This window comes from Martes martes (genome assembly GCF_963455335.1).
Source record: "Martes martes genome assembly, chromosome: 2".
Lineage (NCBI taxonomy): Eukaryota > Metazoa > Chordata > Mammalia > Carnivora > Mustelidae > Martes > Martes martes.
Window position 1 is genome coordinate 13,894,132 of NC_137889.1, and position 22,920 is coordinate 13,917,051.

Genomic DNA, 22,920 nt, shown 5'->3' on the forward strand with positions numbered 1-22,920 from the left:
CCGGGTCCCCGCCCCCATTCTGAATAAGGTGCCCTGGCCAGGTATTTCTGTAGTGCCAGGCACTTAAGGATCTTTAAAAAGCATTTGTCACATTGCATTTAAATCATTTATTTGTATGTTTTCCCCCCTAAATGGTGAGCTTCTTGTGGACAGTGACCGAATCTTCATTTCTTTAACCTTGGCTACCTCGTATTATGATAAACTCTTAAACGTTAGAAGGACGGAAGAGCTTTATTGTTTAACTCACACATTGAAAGCTTTCTGTTTGTTTTTGAAGAAAGTAAAGTTCAGTATAAATTATGCTTCAGAGCGTACCCTTCTGAATATTTAAAAACTTAATTATTTAGAATACAGGTTTTTAAGTCTCCCATTTTGCTTTACTGCAATAATGGTATCCCAGTGGCCTGATGGATTTACTGTGCCCTAAAGTGCCCAAATTCCCCACAGCAAGTAGTTTTCCCACTAAGAAGGATCTGGTCCATTATCTCATTAATCTTAAAGACATTCCTGTGAAGTAGTTTTGGGGAACAAATGGTATTATCTTCTCATAACAGCTGGTCTCCACATATGTTGTCTTGACATTGTATAGTTTCAGCATTATTTTATCTTTATTTACCAAAAAAAAAAAAAAAGAAAGAAAGAAAGCAAGCAAGCCTGTTTGGCTGTTTAATAGCATTTCTGTGTAACACTATTAAATACCTAGAAGTAAAAGATTTGACCTTGACAATGAGTATTTTCCACCTTAAGTGTTTTATGATAGAATTCTTTAGTGGGGGTGTAGATAATGGGGGGGATGTTTGTAACTAAAAGTTAATTATGAAGTATTGTTTATAAAGTTTTGATCTTATCACCATAAGCAGAAATTAATCACTTTTTGGATAGCTCTAGAGTTCTACCTTAGTTTTTCCTTCTTTCTTTTGGTAATGGAGGTCTCATTTACATAAAAGAAAATGCATAGCTTTTAAGTATGCATTTCAGTGAATTGTGGCAAATGTAAAAGTCTTCTGTAACTGCCCCTCCAGTCAAGAGGCAGAATAATCTCATCCCCCCAGTAAGTTCTTCCCTGTCGCCTTCTAGTCCCGCCCGCCTTCCCCACTGCTACAGTTCTCATTTCTGTCACAGTGGCTTCGTTTTGCCTGTTCTAGAACTTTGTATAAACTGAGTACATTCAATTCTGTGGATGGAATCTTTCACTCGGCTTATTTTTATTTTTATTTTTTTTTAAGATTTTATTTATTTATTTATTTGACAGACAGAGATTACAAATAGGCAGAGAGGCAGGCAGAGAGAGAGGAAAGGAAGCAGGCTCCCCACTGAGCAGAGAGCCCGATGCGGGGCTTGATCCCAGGACCCTGGGATCATGACCTGAGCCGAAAGCAGAGGCTTTAACCCACTGAGCCACCCAGGCGCCCTGTCACTCGGCTTATTTTTAAAGGAACAGCCTGCTGATACAGTATCGTGGATGAATATTCATAGTACCTTTAGCTTGACAAAGAACCTGTATCCAGATCATATAAAGAACTCCTGAAAATCAACATTAAGAAGACAAACAACCCAATTTTAAAAGGGTCAACCACCTTAGAGACTTCCTCAGCTCTCTCCTCTGTCGTCTTGCCCCCTGATCTCTGGCTCCCCTGGAGCCTCTTTTCCTGGGATTCTAGCAAGTATGATGCGGCTTTAGCCTCGCCACACACTACTGAATACTCCTAGGGACTGCCTGTGTCTCAGGCGGAGCCGAGAGCTCAGGAGGCTGCGGTGCGGGCTGCCACCGCTCCACCAACCTCCCACCGTTGTTGCCCGCCATGGGGCTGCAGCTCATTCCCGGGTTTCTCTGGGATGGTCGCAGGTGCCCCCTCAGTCCTCTGACAAGAGAGAGTGGGTTTTGTCTTGGAGTTTTTTTTTTCATTGCACCCATTTGCAGTACCCATGGGTATGGGAAATATAAGAGATAAGGGAGGCGTAATACAACAACGAGCTAGGACTTACTGCCGTACGGTGGTTCTGTGTGTCCCCAACTTCCTTCCACAGTCCTCCTTGCTCTACCTTAACTGTGCAGCGTCTTCCTTTGATTGTTTTATGTGCGCTGTCCTTGGTGGTGGTGGTGGTGGTGGTGTCTGTTCTGTTTCGCTTTGCTGTCCTTGGTTTTTATCTGTAATCAGTGGGAGAGATTGGATAGCGCACACTTACTCCATATTACCCACACCGAACTCCTCTGTATTAGTTTTGAAGCACCTCATGTTGTGTTCAAATTTGATGAAAATTTCTCAAGTGTGTGTAATATTTCACATGGAGCCGTTTCCTTTAGAAGAAGGGACATAAATTTGGGGCCTTCCTACTTCATCTCTGTCATATTTCATCCTTTATATTTACCTACGAGGATAAACTATGAAAATATAAAGAAAATTTTTAGACACTTAAAATAGCCCAGTAAAACCTATGACGGCAGTAATGATACTGATTTTTAGTGAGTGTAACTGACTCTCACTAGTGAGTGTAACTGACAGTTGTCAGTATCATGAATCTGTGTATGTTTCATATAGTTGTCACTTCAGGGGTCTAGTCCCAGTCCCAGTTGTCCCTTTCTTCCACCTAGATGGAGGGGGACGAAGATAACAGTGCCTTTCTTCCTGTGCCTGGAACCTTCCTTCCTTCCTGTAGACTGCTCCTTCTCTCTCCCCTCATTTGCTGTATCTACAGTCCCCACGTCTTGTCATTCTCAAAGATAGGACCTCACCCTCATCCCCCAGCACGCTGTCCTCCATCTACAGCACTATTCCACTTTGCCATTACAAAATGGGGTTCTTCTGTTTTCCCTTTGACTTTATTATTTTTTGGTACGTTATGGTCCTCATGACTTCTACATCGAAAAATGTAGAATCATTTTGTCAGTTCTTACAGATTGTTTAATCTATACCGTAATATCAGATTTGCTCCTTTAGCCACTTGTCTGCTATCATTTTCCTAATTCAGACCCTCATTACCTTGTGTCTTTTGTTTCTTTCCCTTAAAAAAAAAACGCTATAAAAGTAATGCATGTGCATAGGAAAAAAGTAGAAAATGTAGATAAATAAAAGGAAGGAAAAATATTATCTGTATTCACACAGCCCAAAGAGAACGAAGTATTCTAAACCTCTTCCAGACTTTTTCATATTGAGACACACAGACACACAGAGTTTTAAATACATTTTTATATCTCAAGTGGGATTATAGTATATATATATATATATATATATATATATATATATATATATGATTTTATAAGCTTTTTCCACTTAACATTTAATCTGTTATCAAAAAACTTTCTGCACAATCATATTGACTCTTCTGTAGAGTTAGTAGAGTTATGTAGAGACAGTAGAACCTCACATTTCTGTCAGATAATGTTCCTCAAATACACCTAAGATCCTTTCCTGGCCTTGCCTAGAACCTTCGTGGCACACCATCGCTTGCAAAATGAGTTTCATGTTTATTAACCTGGTGTTCAAGAAACCGCAGGCCCGTCCCTGTTGGAGTAGTGGGGAAGAAATGAGACAACATAGCAGAGTGTGGGAAGAACCATTGCTGGGCCGGCAGAACAAGTACAAGTGTCCTCTTCGTTCTGAAGGGTGTAGCCACGGCTGCTAGAGGCAGTGCTTTGAGCTGATACCCGAAGAATGACCGAGTTAACCAGGCCTGGAGAAGAAGGGGCTGGGGTTGGGCTTGGGGGTTGGGAAAAGTCCACCTTCCTGGAAGAAGAGAGATCACACGTTCAAGCCACAGGTCTGGAGAGGCCACAGAACGCAGGAGCTGTTGAAAGAATTTCGGTGCCGCTGAAGGCTGCTGTGTGTATTTGTGGGGGCCTGGAGGGGGGTGTCTGGAAAAGTAAAGCACTGGGTCCTGAGGGGCCATTGTCTGGAACCTTGTAGAGCCCTGTTCCATCGTTGCCTTTCCGTGGGACCTTCCTTTTTTAGCCAGAGAAAACCCGGTGTCTAAACTGCCATGGCTCTTAGCCTTCCTCCTCTCAAGGGTTTTATCACTTTTTACTGGACAAACTCGTGGTTTTTGTTTTTTGTTTTTTTAACTCGTGGCTCACATTTTCCTCTCTATTTTGTAGGTTCCTTGAAAGGAGGGCCTCACATCCAAACATCTCATTTCCCCTATATTGCATGTAGTAGATGGTCGGTACTTGTCTGTAGAAGTAACAAGGGGTAGTGAGCTCAGCGGGTAGTTTCTAAGAAGGAAAAGGACGGTTACTCCGATTTGTGTCGCCCATTCTTCCCGAGGACAGCAGAAAGAACCGAAATAGGCATGACAGACAGGGATCACACTCCTTTCAAGAATAATGTCATCTTCCATGATCAGCTCTTGTAACTCACAGCCTGTTCTCTGCGTATAAAGTTCCACACCTGGAACCAATGGAGTGTGAATTCCCTTGAGGTACGGGACATTTCCGCAGACATCATGCAAATTATTGTGTCCTAATACGGTGATTTCCCAAGGTTACCAGATCTTAATACAAAAATACCACATTTTCATAATACTTTTTTTTTTTAGCATTTGCACTTAATAAATATTCTTTATAAATCCATTCAACACATGTAGCCAGTGGAGGTGAAGCACAATCCTGCTTTCTGAAGCCTTCTGAGGTGCGTCTGGGAACCCTCCTTGTAGCTCACATTTGCCTTGTACAGCATTTGAGAAATGTAAACGTTCCCATGAAGCTCTTGTAACATACAGTATTTAAACCAGCCTGACAGAGTGTTTCTGCTGATCTAGCCAAATAAATGCTGATCGTTTGGGTGTTTTGGTTTTTTTTTTTTAAGATTTAAAAAAAAATTATTTCTTTGAGAGAGAGAGAGCATGAGCAAGGAGGAGAGACAGAGGGAGAAGCAGACTCCCCACTGAGCTCGGAGCCTGACACAGCGTTTGGTCGCAGGACCCCAAGATCATGATCTGAGCCGAATGCAAGCACTTAACTGACTGAGCCACCCAGGTGCCCCAGTGCTGATCATTTATCATTATTATCATTATTATTATTTATTCATTTCAATGTCAGTCCGTGTTACTTTCAGTGTTTTGTGGCAATTTAAGTGCTGAACAGGTGTCTTGTGGAAAGTGTGCCCGTTCCCCAATATGTAGGGAAAAGACGTTTGGATGAAACCTGAAGGTGTTGAGGGAGAACCAGGAGTGCATACTTTAACTATTATAACTGATAACTCTCCACAGTTTTCATACGCAGTTGGAATTCATGTTATCCCTTGAGCTCTCCGGCTTATTACTTATGTATCTCACTATAACACATGATCTCGAAACTTAGTGGCTCCAAATACATTTATTATCTCACGGTTCCTGTGTATCATGAATGCAAGCAAGGCTCAGTGGAATCTTCTAGCTCACGGTCTCACAGGCTGGTGGTCTTCAAGGTGGTAGCCGGGCTCGACTGGAGAAGGATCCGCTTTCACGCTCGCTCACGTGGTTGTTGGCAGGACTCGGTTCCCTGTTGGCTGAGGGCCAGCGGCCCCCCTCGTTCCTTGAATATGGGCCTCTCCCTAGGTCAGCTTACAGCTTAGTGGTTGGCTTCGGCAGGAAAGCCACAAAGCACCAGGGAGGGAGGGACGCACCAGTTGGTAGTCACAGCCCTTGGTGATCTGGTCCCAGGTCCTACCCATCACGTCCTCTCCCTTGTATTCATTGGAAGCAGATCCCAAGGTCTAGCCCGTACTGAAGGGGCACGAACATGAGGAGGGGAGGATTATTACTGGTCAGCCACAGTTAGGAAAACTTCCGTGAGACCATAAATTTCCATTTGGTACAGGATGAATTCTGTACTTTGAGTCAACTTGCAGTTAGATGTTGGAAACAATATAAATATTACACGTTTGGATCGCCAGATACCTGAGTTATAACAAATATCTTAAACTGAGAAGTTTAAGCTCTTATTGGCTGGTATCTGCCCTTTCCCCTTATTTTCCAGAAAGCAAAGCTGCCCCACCGTGATGATGTCCATCAGGGCTGGAGGGACCGTCCGATCAGGATTGTTCCCTCCTGCATCTCTAGACGTTGATGCCAAGCCTTTTTTTCCCTCCTAATTACATGAGATAGGCCTCTTCTGTGTGCTGAAATACTTAGATCTTAAATATGAGTGTTTAAAATGCTGCGTTAGAAGAAGCTCAGCTTTTGTTCCCAGTGGCTGTGGAGTGAAGGTCCCAGGCCCGAGGCGGTGGTTGCAGACTGTCTGACCAACCAGGCCATTTGGTTAATCACTCAGAGCCTTTTTAAGCCCTAAGGGACTCAGGCTTCCCAGCCGAACCCCTTCAGTTTAGTGTTATCCCTTCTCCTTAGAGACCAGGGTAGTTAGACATTTCCAGAACCAGCCTGGGCCCTAGAGATTCTCGTGTTCACATCAGATCACCTCAGATCATTGTCTGGGTGTTGACTTACTGCGGCCTTTGGGGCCAACCAGAAACACGGAGCTTGGGGTACATTAAGACTAAGACTCCCACGCAAAAACATTTTAAACACAGGATAGGTACCTGGACATTCCAGCAAATTGATAAATTAATTTCCCTATCCTACTTCGTCAGGAGTAGGTTCTCATATTCGTACAGTGGCCAACCCATATGACCCAACCTTTTGGATAGTAAGTGATTTAGTTCATAGAGGTGACCGAACGGCAGCACGAAGCGAAGCAGTCAGTGCCATCAGAACAAATTGTATTACTCACAGTTCCCAAGGGAAGGGGAGGGCCACCCTCGAGGGGCCACAGTGGGAAGCTCCTGGGTTGGTTCGGAGGCAAGAGTGAAAGCGAGAGCACAGGCCAGAGCCTTTGTTGGAGGAATGGGCCAGGCAAGATGGGCAAGTCTGAGCAAGCTCGGGGCTGGATACTCTGAATAATTTCATGGAGAAGGCAGCTCGTGAGCCATTGCAGAAGAGGGCTCTTTGTACTCATTGCAATTTCTATGCAACTTTTAAACCTACCATTGCACGGGTTCTTCCACAGAAACTCTCACTGGGCTGGGAATTTTTTTTTTCCCCTTTAAGAGCTCCCTGGGTGATTCTAGTATCCAACAGGACAGAACCAAGAACGGTGCCTTAGCGTATTCTCCAAGCAGGACCAGGGTTTGGATCATTTTTTTTCCGTTTTGTTTTGGTTTTTTGGCTTTGTTTTTGTTTTTGGTTTTGTTTGTTTTTAGTTTTCAAATCCACTACGGACTGACTGATACTTTTGTAAAATTCAATAAAAATGAATTATGCGGAAAATGGGAAAAAAGGATAAAATGTAAGCCCGAATACTAGTAGAGTCAACAATATACAATTACTGTATTGAATTGCCATAAACATTTCAGAGTGTTTTCTCATGATTTCTACATGGATTGTGGTGGACGTGTAACAGAGTTCGGGATTCGGGGTCGGCCAGCAGAGACGTTGAAGAGCACCGATGTCAAGGGCAACGTGGCAAGAGTGTCCTGTATTAAGTAAAGGGAAACATGTGCCATGGGAAGTAGATTGGGTTCAGATCACACAGGACCTTGAATGCCGGCATCAATCATTTGGCTTTTATTCTGTAGGTATTGGGGAGCCAGGAAATTCTTGAGAGGAATGGCGGGACCCCGGTGAAGGAAGCTTCCTTTGGCAACGTTTTGTACGATGACTTCACAGTGAGGATAAATTGTTAACAAGGATCTGAAATGGGGTGGATGGTGTGGTGAGCCACTGGGTAAAATGAAGCAAGAACTCTATCCGATTTCTGGCGAGGTCACTTCATAAACACTAAGGAACTGCTTGGAGGAGATAAGAATTAAAGCTAGCAACTTTTTTTTTTTTTAATAAAGCTTAAATGATCCAAAAAAAATCATCAAATTCTAAAATATAACCCACCTAATGTATTTTCAGAAACCACACAGATTGAAGATCCACGAAAACAGTGGAGGGGGGAGCAGGAGAAGATGCTCAAGGACTATCTCTCGGTGGCTCAGGACACTCTCAGGACCCAGAAGGAGCTGTACCACGTGAAAGAACAGAGACTTGCCTTGGCCCTCGATGAATATGTACGATTAAATGACGCCTACAAGGAAAAGTCAAGTTCTCACACCAGCTGTAAGTACAGTGTGACTGCTCAGACTCTGAAAATGGGGACCGAAGTGTAGCTAAGGGAAGGCCAGTTGGGTTTTGGTGGAATTTCATCTTGAGTCCTGCTCCTTCGTGGGCAGAAGCCATGAAAGGGGGTGAGGGCACCCCGCAGACTTCACAACTGAACCCCTCGACTCCATTCCAGACTGAAGTCCCCACCCCCCCATTTGCGGATAATGAATCCCTTCTAGTTTTTACTCCTTCCTCTGCCTGATTGTCTTTTATTTATTTATGAGTTCATTTTCACCTGTTAAGATCCAGGCAAATAATTTGGCCCCCTTTGCTACCCTTGTACGATATTTTAGTGGGAGGCGCTGGAACTGTTGGCTGGGATGAAGTTTCTGTTGGTCACTCTCTCATATCTCAGAAATTGATCATCTGGAGCTGGTTTATCTAAAGAAAAGTATGGATGGGCTCAGAAGTTCTAGAAGTTTCCAGGGAACGCAAGCTCTGACAAGCTGCATGTACCGTAGGGTCCTCTAAGAGTTTAGATGTAGGCATGAACTCCGGAGAGCAGTAAGCTCCATGGTCTTTATGACATTCCTCTTTCTTGAGTTTTTATGAAAAAAATGATAAAGGTTTGAAGATTACTTTTTATATCTAGGTGTCTGATGAATGACAATAAAGGAATTCTAAAGTAAGTATCCACAGAAGCATGTAAATCTCGTTTTTAGAGTTTGTAAATTCCAAGCCGAGAACAAGTTCTGCAACTTGGAAAAGTTACTTTTTTTTCTTTTCTTTTTTCTCTCCGAAAAGTATTCTCAGGCTCTTCATCCAGTACTAAATATGATCCCGATATTTTAAAAGCGGAGATCTCCACTACACGCTTAAGGGTAAGGTATTTTTTAATCATGGTTCTCTGTTTAACACATGCATAGAGTCTGAAGGTGGTGGGAGGGACTTCAGTGCCCAGCCGTCCTCTCCATTCGGTGCGGGAACCTCCTCCATCCACTCCCGCCTCCACCCCGAGGGTGGCGGTCCTACCTTAGTGACCACATGTTCAGTGATGGAGAATGTCGTTATAGAGGCATGTGTCCCGTTACTCAGCAGCTCTGTTATCTACAGTAGGTTAAACATATTATATATACCTCGTATGTTAAATATACTTATTTAACATAATATTAATATGACATTTACAATATACTTAGCATATACTGAGTGTATTAAATCAACGTTCAAGTCTTGGGAACTTCCCTTATGCTAAAATGTGCCAGGGTTCGGCATAGTTGCTTTCCCCTAGGACAGCCCAGTACTTACAGGTGCCCACAAATTGTGTTCCCAAGTCATTCCTTCTCGAGGGTGAAACTTTACTGGTTCGTCACACTTCCTCATGGATTGATTCCTGATCTTCACCCTAAATCTTTTCGACCGCACTGCTGCTGAGACCAGAGCTGCTTTATCCTTGATTTTTGGAGTCTTACAGACTGTCGTCAAGAAAATACATTCGTGCAGCCAGTATCCCAATCATGAAATACGTTTTTCCCATGACTGTGTCATCACTGCCCTTCTCCCTAAAGGTAACACTGGCCTCGGGCAACATTGTAGGCGAATTTTTTGCTTGCCTCTTTTGAATTTTCTAAAATTGGAATGCTGCCATATGTATTCTTTCCTGGCCTCTTTTGAACATGTCGAGATTCATCCACATTTGCCTTCATTATGGCAAGTGTTCCACTTTGGTGTACGTACTGTAAATTCTTTATCTCTTCCACTGTTGATGTAAATTAGGGTTTATTTCACTTTCTGGTCACTAAAACATGTGTCTTGGGGCACCTGGGTGGCTCAGTGGGTTAAGACTCTGCCTTCGGCTCAGATCATTATCTCAGGGTCCTGGGATCGACTCCCACATCGGGCTCTCTGCTCAGCTGGGAGCCTGCTTCCCCCACCCTCTGCCTACTTGTGATCTCTCTCTCTCTCTCTGTGTCAAATAAATGAATAAAAATTGTTTTTAAAAAGTATGCCTTAATATACATTTCTGTGATATATCTTCAGTGCACATAGGCACACATTTTCCTTTGTTATAAAACCAGGAGTGGGATTGCCGTGTTGGGAAATAGACATGCTTCACCATTAGCAGAGGCTGAGAGAGGGCTTTGGGTCTCTGACTTCCTAATATCTACCCTTAAGGCCTACGTGACTTTCTACAGATAGCTTTTGTCTTCATCCCACAGGTTTTGAATTTTGTATTTTTATCAGTTCAAAATATTTTCTAGCTCTTTATGATTTCTCGTATAAAGGTTTTAATTTTTAAACAGTTGGGGATTTTCTTATCTTTTTTTTTTTTCAGGATTTCAGCAGAATTTCCCACTGTGTATTTCTCAGTTCTAAAACTTCTTTTGGATTATTTTTTATCTCTGCTTCCTTGCCCAAATTCTGCGCATGGATTTGTAATTTTTTGAATAAAATAGTCACAGTTAGCTGTAAATTCCATGTCTTTATCAATGCAGTGTCTTGATCTCCTCTCTGTTGGTTTCTTCAATTTGGTCTGTTTTTTTCTTTCATGACCTTTGGTCAAGCCTCTTAGAGCTGCTTACCTTTTATTAAGAGCCCTAAGTTCTACATGAAGAAGTGTAAGGGTAATTTGAGGTTTGGGATGACCTTGTCATCCTTCTGAGAGGATTTAGTGTTGCTTCTTATGGGCAGTTAGGCCAGGGGCAGGTAACTGTGATTCGGTCATGGTTCAAGCTGAAATCTGGGCTTCATTCCTTTTCAAAGAGTGGGTTTCTTTCCACTTTACCTTTTCTCTTGGGGCAGAGGTCTTCAAAATCCCACCGGAACTTTGGGGATATTTTTTGAGAGCTCTTCCTGCTCCATGGACTCCAAATTCCAAATCTCTCCCCTGAACTTCTCAGCTTTGTGGGACCGCCAGTAGCTAGCTCTCTACCTGTGGCTCCAGTCACTGTGTTCTCCCAACTTGTCAGCTTCTCTGTTGTACACTTGAATGCCTCCGTGGAAAAAGAACACCAAGTGTGGATCCTGACTATGGGCTTTCCTTACCTTTTGGGTTTTTGACACAAGTTCTTGCTGCCGTAGTAGTTCTCCAGCGTCTTCCTGTAGATGTTTTGTTTTATATTCTTTCGCACAACTTCTCTGTTTGTTCTCAGAGGAAGACCATGAGAAAAGTGTGTACTTTTGGAAGCTAAACCTCTCTTTGGATTTCTTGGTTTAATTTATGAAAACATTAGTGGAAGCATTCTGTGTCATTCCACCGGGAACATCCGTCCAGTGTATCACTGATACTTTTCTCTTTTGGTCTGCCCGTATTTGTCTGTGTGCCTCTGGAGAATATTGTGGGATGGCTGGTTGGGTGTCCTGTTGTTGTGCCTCAGTCTGTACATTTCTATGATTTAAAAAAAGGAATTTTTTTTTGTGTGGATGAATGAGGATATTTTGTAAAAACTTACTCTTAGTAAACTTTAGTACTCGCTGGAGCTGCGCACTTCTTGGGACATTATTACGTATTATTGCCCTTTGAAATTTTAATAGTTTTTCACAGTTCTTACCTTTGTAAAACACATTGTAAATGGAATAACCACAATAGGAATAGTCTTCTATTTTTCCTTTTAGGAAAGAGGAAAACTACAGAAGAGTTTTTTGTTTTTTAGTTCAAGTTAGTTAACATACAGTGAACACTAAAGGAAGAGATTTAAAAACAAGCATATAGGCTAAATCCTGCAAATAACCATTTAGAAGGAAATGAAGCCCCTTTGCAATCAGGAGATCCCAGGAGATCCCGGGTGGTCACATTCCCCAGACCTGTCTCCTAATAAAGCAGAATCTCTTAGATAAAGTTTATTTTACACCAGGTTTGATATACTCTTACTATCAGAACGCTGATATCACATATATGTGATATAACATACCATATATATATAGTTCATCACTGTGAGACCACAAGAAAGTCCTTCCCTCCAGAGGAGGCTCTAAGAGAGTCCTAGCTAGCTGTAATGGAAGATCAGAAGTGACATTCTCTTTGTCTCTTTCATTAGTGAAGAGGTGCTTATTTAACACTAACTGTCAGGGTAAAGGCCTCTTTAAAAATGCTCCCATAGCAAAGTGGCCCTCATGGTCTATGTTGCTGTTGTCGTGGTTTGAACACTGGAGCAGATGGTGCCTTCACTCTGCTGTTTGTGCACATTTTGGCCAGGTAACACTTTCAGAACACCCCAGCCATTCAGAAGTGGATGGGTAACTTGTCAGAGTCTCATAGATTTTGCTAACCTGACCTTTCTTGGCTTGCCTACCCTGTCAAAATCCCTGTGTTGGCCAGTCCATTTCACAAATTAATGCCACAGAAATAATAACTCACGATTGAACTAATAACTCTTCATTGCTTTGGTGTCTCGAGTACTTACCTGCATTTTTGGTCACTAACAATTTTTCAGGCACAAACACTAACAATTTTTCAGGCACAAACTTCATCTTCATTATTTTGATGTCACAGTATTCATAGATGTCCTTCATTTGTTTTATTGAATTAGAGCTAGTTGGTCAAGTATTGAGGAACTAGGTATTTAGGAACATCTGTCTAAAACATCTGTTTTATAGTGTGGTCATAGGTATTGGTGATAATTGGGTTTTCTTTTCCTTGGTCAAACCGGATAATAGTACTTCTTGACAGCTTATTTCTCATTTTTGAAATGGTGAAATGAATAAGCCAAGGCTTTTTATTAATATACTCCAAACTTCTAGCAGTGGTATTTAATTTCATGAGAAAATGTTTCTTAGGAAGAAGAATGTAAAAGCTTTTTACTGTAAACTTTATTATTTCTACAGCGAAGTCCATTATTTCTCAGTAAACTGGGGGAAAAACTATTTCACTTATTCATAATAGGTACTTGGACCATAGATAGGAAATGGAATGTCTCATACAAACTAAAACTTAAATTCAGCTGATATTTTAAAAAATTCATACTCCATACGAACATTCATGATAAAAACTCTCAACAAAGTGAGTTTAGAGGAAACACACCTCAACACAAAAAAGGCCGTATATGGAAAACCCACAGCTTAGCATCATACTCAGTGGTGAAAAACTGAGAGCTTACCCCTAAGGTCAAAAACAAGACGAGGATATCCACTCTTACCACTTTTATTCAACATAGTACTGGAAGTCCTAGCTGGAGCAGTTAGACAACAAGAAAGAAAAGTCATCCAAACTGGTAAGGAAGAAGTCAAACTTTCACTATTTGCAGATCACATAATACTACATATAGAAAACCCTAAAGACTCTACCAATAAACTGCTCAAACTCAGAAGTGAATTCAGTAAGTTCTCAATAAAAAATTAATATGCAGAAATCTGTTGCATTTCTGCACACTGATAAGCATCAGAAAGAGAAATTAAGGAATCAATCCCATTTACAATTGCACCAAAAATAATTAAAATACCTAGGAATAAACTTAACCAAAGAGGTGAAAGACCTGTATTTTGAAAACTGTAAAACATGATGAAATAAATTGAAGATGACAGAAAGATATGGAAAGACATTCCATGTTCATGGATTGGAAAGAACAAATACTGTTAAAATGTCTATACTACCCAAAGCAGTCCACCCATTTAATTCAATCCCTATCAAAATACCATCAACTTTTTTCACAGAACTAGAACAAACAATGCTAAATTTATATGGAACCACAAGAGACTCCACATTGCCAAAGCAATCTTGAAAAAGAAAAATGAAACTAGAGGTATCACAATTCCAGACTTCAAGTTACATTACAAAGCTATAATAATAAAAACAGTATGGCACTGACACAAAAATGGACACATGGATCAATGGAACAGAATAGAAAGCCCAGAAATAAACCCACAGTTATGCAATCAATTAATCTACAATAAAAGAGGCAAGACCATGCAATGGGAAGAAAACAGTCTCTTCAACAAGCAATGTCGGGAAAACTGGACCACTTTCTTACGGGATACATAAAAATAAACTCAAAATGAATTAGATATGAATGTGAGACTTGAAACCATAAAAATCCTAGAAGAGAACATAGGCAGTAACTTCTTTGACACCAGCTATAGACGTGTCTCTCTTGGGGCAAGGGAAACAAAAGCAAAAATAAACATTGGGACTTCATCAAAATAAAAAGTTTCTGCATAGCAAAGGAAACAGACAAGGAAACTAAAAAGACAACCTAACTGAGTGGGAGAAGATACTTGAAAATGACATATCTGATAAAGGATTAGCATCCAAAATATACGAAGAACTTATACAACCTGGGGTGCCTGGGTAGCTCAGTTGAGCATTCCACTCTTGATTTTGACTCAGGTTATGATCTCGGGGTCATGAGATCAAGCCCCATGTCAGGCTCCATGCTCAGTGAGTAGTCTGCTTCTTTCCCTTTCTCCCTCTTCCTTTCCCCCCACTCACATGCATGCTCTCCCTCTCTCTCTCTCAAATTAAAAAAAAAAAAAATGCAATTCAACACTAAAAACCAAACAGTGCAATTAAAAAATGGACAGAAGACATGAACAAACGTTTCTCCAAAGAAGACATACAGACGGCCAGCAGACATAGGAAAAGAGACTCAACATCACAGATCATCAGGGAAATGCAAATCAAAACTACAATGAGAGAGCACCTCACACCTGTCAGAACGGCTAAAATCGAAAACTCAAGGAACATCAGTGTTGGCGAGGATGTGGAGAAAAAGGAACCCTCATGCGCTGTTGGTGGGAAAGCAAACTGGTGCAGCCTCTAGGGAAGACGCTATGGAGGTTCCTCAAAAAATTACAAGTAGGTTCTGTGCCTACTGGTGGTGGCCGCATCACTGTGGGGTGGAGGTGTGGCACTGGCGGCTGCGGCCTCTGGGCTGGGATGAACCGCAGTCTGGGCAGAGGCTGGGGAGCTGAGCCAGAGCCAAGGCCAGTATAGTGGTCGCAGTTGGACTGACCTTCGCTGCTGCAGGATTTGCAAGCTGTTGTGTTTTGCAGGCCACGAAGCATAGGGAGCCTCAAGTAAAACAGGTTTTTCACAGTCTACCAAAACCTGCTTTCTGTGGTGGCTCTGACAGAGGTGAGGAGGAATCCAAAATGGCAAAATGAGAAGTAGCATTAATACCAGGTGTAAGGCCTACTGCCAGTAGAGGAAACAGAAAAGATGCTCATCTATGAGTTACGCTTTTAAATCACCCAGACAAGGAAGGATCTCTGTACATAGCAGCCAACGTCAGTGAGGCTAAAGACTTGACCAGAAGGTCAAGCTAAAAAATGAAGAAAATATGGGATGAATTTTAGGTTGTTGTTCATGTATACAAGTTCATGTATACGACTGCCAGCTTTTTATATAGTAAGATGCCTCAAAGCAATAAATAAATAAATAAATATTTACTCTACAATCCAGGAACTACACTACTGGGTATGTATGAAAAGAATATGAAAACAGTAAGTTGAAGAGATACACGTATTCCTATTTTACTGCAGCACTATTTACAATAGCTAATATTTGGAAGGAGCCCAAGTGTCCATCAGTTAATGAATGGATAAAGAAGGTGTGGTGTGTATACACACACACACACACACACACACACACGCAGGAATATCATTTAGCCATAAAAACAAACAAAATCTTGCCATTGGAACAACAAGGGTGGATCCAGAGAGCCTTATGCTAAGCAAAATGAGCCATTCAGACAAAGACAAATACCATAGTATTTCACTCATGGGTGGAATTTAAGAAAGACGGGAACAAAGAAAAAAAGAAACAATGAAACAGTCTTAAGTACAGAGAACAAACTGAGGGTTACCCGAGAGGAGGTCAGTGGGGGGAGGAGTGAAATGGGTGAAGGGGGATTAGAATCCACTTATCTTGATGAGCACTGATATGGAACTTTACAATCAAAGTAATAAAATTATTCACTGTATGTTAACTAAACTGGAATTCAAAATAATAATAATAATAATAATAATAATAATAAAAACAATATTGAACCATAAAAAAAATTTTTTTTAAATCTGTGCTCCAGATTACATGGAGGTGAGCTTTGGTGGAGAAAATAGTTGGTGAATTTTAAATTATTACTGTTGTTTATTAAAGGGAAGTAAGATGTTGGAAGTGTAAAAGAAAATCCTTAGAAATACGTATGCATTTGGGAAATTTATTGAGCACTATAGCAGATGCTGTGATCCAACTTTTAATTCTGTTAAAAAAGAAATAATGAGACCCCTTTGTTTAAATTATTTGTACTCCAAACACATGGCTGGTTGGTGAGCATTTCTATTAAAAACAATGTATTATCTCTGCTCTCAAATATATTTGCTTGCACATTGTTAATACGAATTCACTTTGAATTATTTTTAGCAGTGGTGATGGACTTGGAAAAGTCAACTGTAATCTTACCTATTTGCAATCTTGTGCATAGATTTAAAAGAATGGCAGTTCAATTAAGGTTTAGTTTGTCACTGTGAATAGAGTTAACTCACGTGCACATCAAATTATGACACTTTAACCAATGATGTCACAAACACAAAAATCCTAGCAATGTGCTTCAAAGAAAAGAACTATGCCTTCTGAGAATATAAATTGCTGCCAGTAAGGCTTGTCTCATGACTTGATGTGAGAGGAGTCTGTATACTCACACTACATTAAAAATTTAGTTTATATCCTAAGTTCTTCCATCTGTGACTTACCTGATTTCAGCACGCTGAAGGAGATAGAGCAGTTCTAACCCACAGCACCAAACTGTATATTAGATAAGGCTGTTACTCCTTTAGGATGTTCAGAAATAAATTTGTATTATTATAGGTGGTGTTGGGTTAGGAAACAGTACACCAGTCTTACTGAATCTTGAGTGAAATGAAGAATGATGTGACTTTGACTCATACTTGCTAAAAAAAAAAAAAAGAGAGAGAGAGAGTGAGCAAGACTGAGAGAAAAAGAAGAGGGAAGTACTCTGTTTAGAGCAAGGACTGAAGTCATTTCCTTCTTGATGTGCTGGTAACTTGAAATAATTAAAATTCACAGCATAGAAGTGCTTTTTTTTCAAAAACCATATTCAGACTTTGAGTAAAGTGACTCTGTAACACTTAAGCACATTTATTGATTTCATGATATTTTCTTTCTTTCTTTCTTGTTAATGATTTTGGTCTCCTTTTCTACCATCCTGCAAGCTAAATAATATGTACTTGGAAAGAAATCCTTCATTGACACTGTGTGGTTGGAGAGGGGATGTTTAGCTTCTCCTCGCCTAGATAAACTACCATATCAGTTTCTCTGGCCATGATTTTCAGTCTTCTCCATCTTCATTCATAAACATTCTTATATCCATAATGCTGATGGCACTTTATAAAATTAAATGCAATTAACTTCTTTTATGGGAAACTGTACAGTCTAAAGCAGACAGGAAAATGATATTTCATAAATGATCAATTTTAAATGATTCTGTAAAGCCTGAAAAACTCTCTCTCTCATTTTTGAAAGGCCATAGGAGTTAAGCTTTGTGGAACTATATGTGGTAAAGATGTTGTAATGAATGCATTCAAACCAATACTTACATTCTGATACTTTCCCTTGATACATACACAACAAATACATTGACCTAATATGTTTGCATTAAATTTTGAAAGAATCAGTCTCATGAGGCCATAACAATGAAGCAATGAAAAAAATAGCCATATTATATGCATTTTATGATCTTCAGCATTTTCAGGCACATTAATTTCTAGAGTTGAGGTTGGGAGACATGGTACTATCAGCTTCTACTTTGTCAGGGAACCAGAATCTCAGAGAGCTCCTTCAAGATACAGAGAAATAGAATTGTATGATTGAGATTAGCCAATTGGATCCCAGATTCAGATCTTGTGCCTTTAGAGAGACAAAGGAAGATTGATAAAATATTTTTATCAATCTGGGAGATATTTTGCCTAAAATGCAGGCTGTTGGAATCACATAAATATCTTCCTAGCTGCTATAGGAATCGTCTCCCATGGGGCACCTGGGTGGCTCAGTGGATTAAGCCTCTGCCTTCGGCTCGGGTCATGATCTCAGGGTCCTGGGATCGAGCCCCGCATCGGGCTCTCTGCTCAGCAGGGAGCCTGCTTCCCTCTCTCTCTCTGCCTGCCTCTCTGCCTACTTGTGATCTCTCTCTGTCAAATAAATAAGTAAATTTATTAAAAAAAAAAAAAAAAGGAATCGTCTCCCAACAACAGACAATTAAAGAAATTGACAAAATCTATAAAAACAACTGCTTTCACACATTGGATAACAGGCAGTTGAACACTGTAATCCCTTACCAAAGGAAAACAGAAGCAGTGAGCCCTGAGATCACACTATTTCCTGTGTAGGAAGAAGGATTCATACATAGTCTACTGAAGCTGAAGAGTCAGAAGAGTAAAATTCAGTGAAGCAGAAGTGTCTGGAATTTGTGGCAATCCTGGAGAGGAGACAGCTACAGAGAGAGAAGGAGTAAAAGAAAGTTGTGGTGATTTCTCATGCAATCTCCTCAAATCTTCGGCTGAGTAATCGTGGTATAAAATACGACAAGGATGGGGAAAGAAAGCGGTAGAAAAAACAATTCTCAGAGCTCATAGGACTAGGAATAATTTCCATCTACAAGCCAGAATGGAGAGACCTCCTAAGTTTGAGGGCAATAGAAGACCTCATTAGTGGGACCACGTTAGTCTAAGGCTAAGGGCTGCTCTGGAACTACTGCAACAAAAAATTACAAGCAAACCTTGAATGGGTCACATTTATTTAAAAACAATTTAACTGTGTGCTAGAAGAAAGTTCAGGAGAGGCAGAAGGAAGGGATCCCCAGGGGCCTTGAGGAAGCTTTCAGGAGAATGTAGATATATTTTTTATCTTGATGTTCATGGTTTTGTGGGTATATACATATATCGACCCTTATCAAGTGTATAGTTTAAGCATGCTTACTTTATTATATGCCAGTTGTACACCAATAAAGCTGTTAAAAATTGCCAAGGATTCAAAGAAGCAAGAAAGTATGATGTGTAACAAAAAAACAAGAAGTTACAACTATTATTTAATTAACAGGCAAACATTAAAAAGTATTACACACATGCTCAGTAATGTAGAAGAAAATATGATGAGGAGAGAAAATAAAGATATAAAAAAGATCAAAATGGAAGTTTTATGGATTAAATATATAATATCAGAAATGAAAAATACACTGTTGAGAACAACCTAAATGCTGAGTAAAAAGATCAGTGAATTTGAAGACATAGGAATAGAAACTATTCAAAATGAATTACACAGATGAAAAAAGCCTGAAAAAATTTAACAGCACATCAGTGTCCTCTAGCACAGTATTAAATGATCTAACGTATATGTTAAAGTCCCCATAAAAGAGCAAGGAGAGGAAATCACACAAAAAATTTTTTTGAAGAAAAAAATATTTAAAGAAATTAAAACTATAAATCCATAAGAACAGGAAGGTACTCCAAAGCAGAAGAAAACAGAGATCACACAAAGGTATATCATAATTAAATTGCTGAAAATCAGTGATTAAAAGAAATCTTAAAAGCAGCCATATAAATTAGACAATTGCAGTGGAACAAAGATAATAATTACAACAGACTTATCAGAAGCTATGCAACTTGCAAGGCAGTGGAGTCATATCTTAAAAGAGTACCCAACAACAACAACAACAATGTCAACTAGATTGTTTATACCTAATGAAAATATCTTTCAAAACTGAAGGCAAAAACAGCCCACTTCAAAAATGGGTAAGGGACTTCAATAGACATTTCTCCAAAGAAGATGTGCAGCTGTCCCATAAGCATATGAAGAGATGACAGATATCCCTGGTCATTAGGGAAATGCAAATCAAAGCCACAATGGGATATTATCTCACACCCATTAGGAAGCTTTTGTTTTTGTTTTTAAAGGAGAAAATAACAAGTATGGATGAGGATGTGAAGAAATTAGAACTCTCGTGCATTGCTAGTGGGGATAGAAAATGGTACAACCACTGTGGAAAAATCTCTGCCATAGATTTTTCTTTTCGGTTTTGGGGAAAATTATTAAAAACATGAAAATCATTCTTAACTCATGAGCCATAAAAAGGCCACAAGGGATGTTTGGCCCCCAAGCTGACATCTGCTGATCTCTGCCCTGAGAAACCACTGAGAAAATATAGAGGTATTAGAGGTATTACTAAATAATGGGAATAAAGTAGAATCGTTAAAAAAATGGAATAAATACACAAAGGGCAGGAATAGAGGTAGAAAGGAAAAAAGCATATATGTGACAATTAGAAAACAAATATAAAGATAGTGAATTTAAACCCAACTATACCAATAATTACACTAAGTGTAAATGGTGTACATGTTCCAGTAAAAAGGTGGAAATTATCATAATGGTTGAAATAAGACTCAGCTTTATGATGGCTGCAAAAGAGCTATTTTAAATGTGAAGCCCTGTCTGGACAGGTTAAAAATTAAAGAAATGAAAAATATCTACCATGAAAATACAAATGCAAAGAAAGTTGCAGTTTCCATATTAATATCAAAGTAAACTTTAGAACAAGGCTATTTTTGCCAGGGTTTTACACCAGTAAATAAGTCAGTTCATCAAAGGACATAAAGACAGAGGATCATAGGGGAAGAGAGGAAAAAAATGAAATGACAAAACCAGAGAGGGAGACAAACCGTAATAGATTCTTAATCTGAGGAAACAAAGTGAGGGGTGCTGGAGGGCAGGAGGATGGGGGGGATGGGGTGGCTCAGTGATGGACATTGGGGAAGTTATGTGTTGTGGTGAGCTCTGGGTGTTGTTGTAAGACTGATGAATCACAGACCTATACCTCTGAAACAAATAATACATTATATGTTAATAGAAAATAGTATTAAATCTTTTTAAAGAAGGACATAAAGATGTATGTACGTAACCCTAAAGATGTACACACATAAAAACAGAACTTCAGATACCTGAAGTAAAGACCAATGAAACTGAAAGGAGAATGACAAAGCCACAATTATGGTTGGATATATCAATACTCCTTTTTCAGTCTACTGATTGCATACCTCCTTTCTCAGTAATTAATGGACTATATAGACAGAAAATCAGCACAATTGTTGAAGTTTTGAACAATACTATCAACCAACCTGATCTAATTAACATTTGTAGAACATGTCATCTAAAAAGAGCAAAACAATGTTGTTTTCAAATGTAGGCACATTCACCAAGGAGAACTTACTTTAAATATATATATATATATATATATAAAAATTTTATTTACTTGAGAGACAGAAAATGAGAGAGAGAGACAGCATGAGGAGGGGGAGGGTCAGAGGGAGAAGCAGACTCCCTGCTGAGCAGGGAGCCAAATGTGGGACTCAGTCCTGGGACTCCAGGATCATGACCTGAGCCGAAGGCGGTCGCTTAACCAACTGAGCCACCCAGATATCCCTATTAGCATATTTCTTAATAATTCATTGGTCAAAGAAGAAAGCAAAGAATTTTTTTTAATATTTTGAATTAAATGAAAATGGAAATACATAAAAATTTATGGAATGTAGCTAAAACAGTCCTCAGAGGGAGGTCATTGGAAGAAGGAACTCTCACACATTACTGCAGAATGCAAAGTAGTACAACCACTTTGGAAAATAGCTTGGTGGTTTCCTATAAAGTTAAATATACACTTAAACTGTTACCAGCAATCCCATTTATAGGTATGTGCCTGAAGAAATGAAAACATATATGTACCCACACACAGACTTGAGTGTAGATACTCACAGAATCTTTATTCTTACTAGTCCAAGCCTGGGAATCACCTAATGTCTATCAGTGAATGAATGGATAAACAAATTGTGGTTTATCCCCAAAATGCAGTTTATGGTTTACCCATGAAAACAAGCTACTGATACTCACAAAAAAGACGATTTCAAAAGCAATATGATAAGGAAAAGAAGCTAGCCTTGAAAGTCTACTGATTGCATACCTCCATTTACAGTTGACCCTTGAGCACCACGGACTTGAACTACCCGTTCACTTATACATTGATTTTTTTTTTATAAGTATAGTATGGTACTGTAAAAATATTTTATCTTCCTTATGATTATCTAAGTAACACTTTCTTTTCTCTAGCTTACTTTACTGTAAAAATACAGTTATATAATACCTGTACAAAACATACGCTGATTGACTGTTCATGTTATTGTAAGGCTTTTGGTCAATGGTAGGCTATTTTTGGGGGGAGTCAAAAGTTAGAAATGCAGATTTTCGGCTGTCCAGGGGGTCAGTTCCCCTAACCCTTGCATTATTCAGGGGTGAGCTGTATATGAAATTCTTGAAAAGGACCAACTGATAGAGGTGGTGAAGAAGTTAGGTGGGAAGGTGTCGATGTGAAGGTCCTGATATCAGAGAAGTTCTGGGATCTTCCCTGGAGGGAGAAGAGGTGAGAGAGTTGATCCTGGCAATGGAGTGAAGACAGAACACGTGAGCCTTGTAGACCACTATAAAGACCGGGGACGTTAATCTGAAAGAGGCAGCCACTTGATAAGTTCTGATGATTTATATTTATATTCTGCTAGTTTAATTGGTATACAGTCATACCAGGGGTTTCAGTTTTATCTTTGTTAGGAGGTGATTTATTTTATGTGTGTATGTGTGTATGCGTATACATATGTGATGGTCTACCTTTTCTATTTCCATTTGCCGATTTATTTATGTACTTTTTATTCAACAGCTTTATTGAGAAATAATTCAAATACCATACAATTTACCTGTATTTATACAGTTGTATGCCCATGGTCACAATCTAATTTTAGAAAGTTTTTGTGTCCCACAAAAGGAACTCTGTGCTCATTAGCAGTTCCTACCCATTCCCCACACGTCTTTCCACCCGCAAG

General features: G+C 39.8%; 1 protein-coding gene across 1 annotated transcript in view; it reads left to right on the forward strand.

Moving 5' to 3' along the window:
• Positions 1-22,920, forward strand: part of WWC2 (WW and C2 domain containing 2) — a 203,407-nt gene that overhangs the window by 98,815 nt on the left and 81,672 nt on the right. The window contains exons 3-4 of the mRNA XM_080797731.1: positions 7,873-8,076; positions 8,866-8,942. Of these exons, the coding sequence (XP_080653857.1) occupies positions 7,873-8,076; positions 8,866-8,942 (281 nt within the window). The remainder of the gene's footprint in view (positions 1-7,872; positions 8,077-8,865; positions 8,943-22,920) is intronic.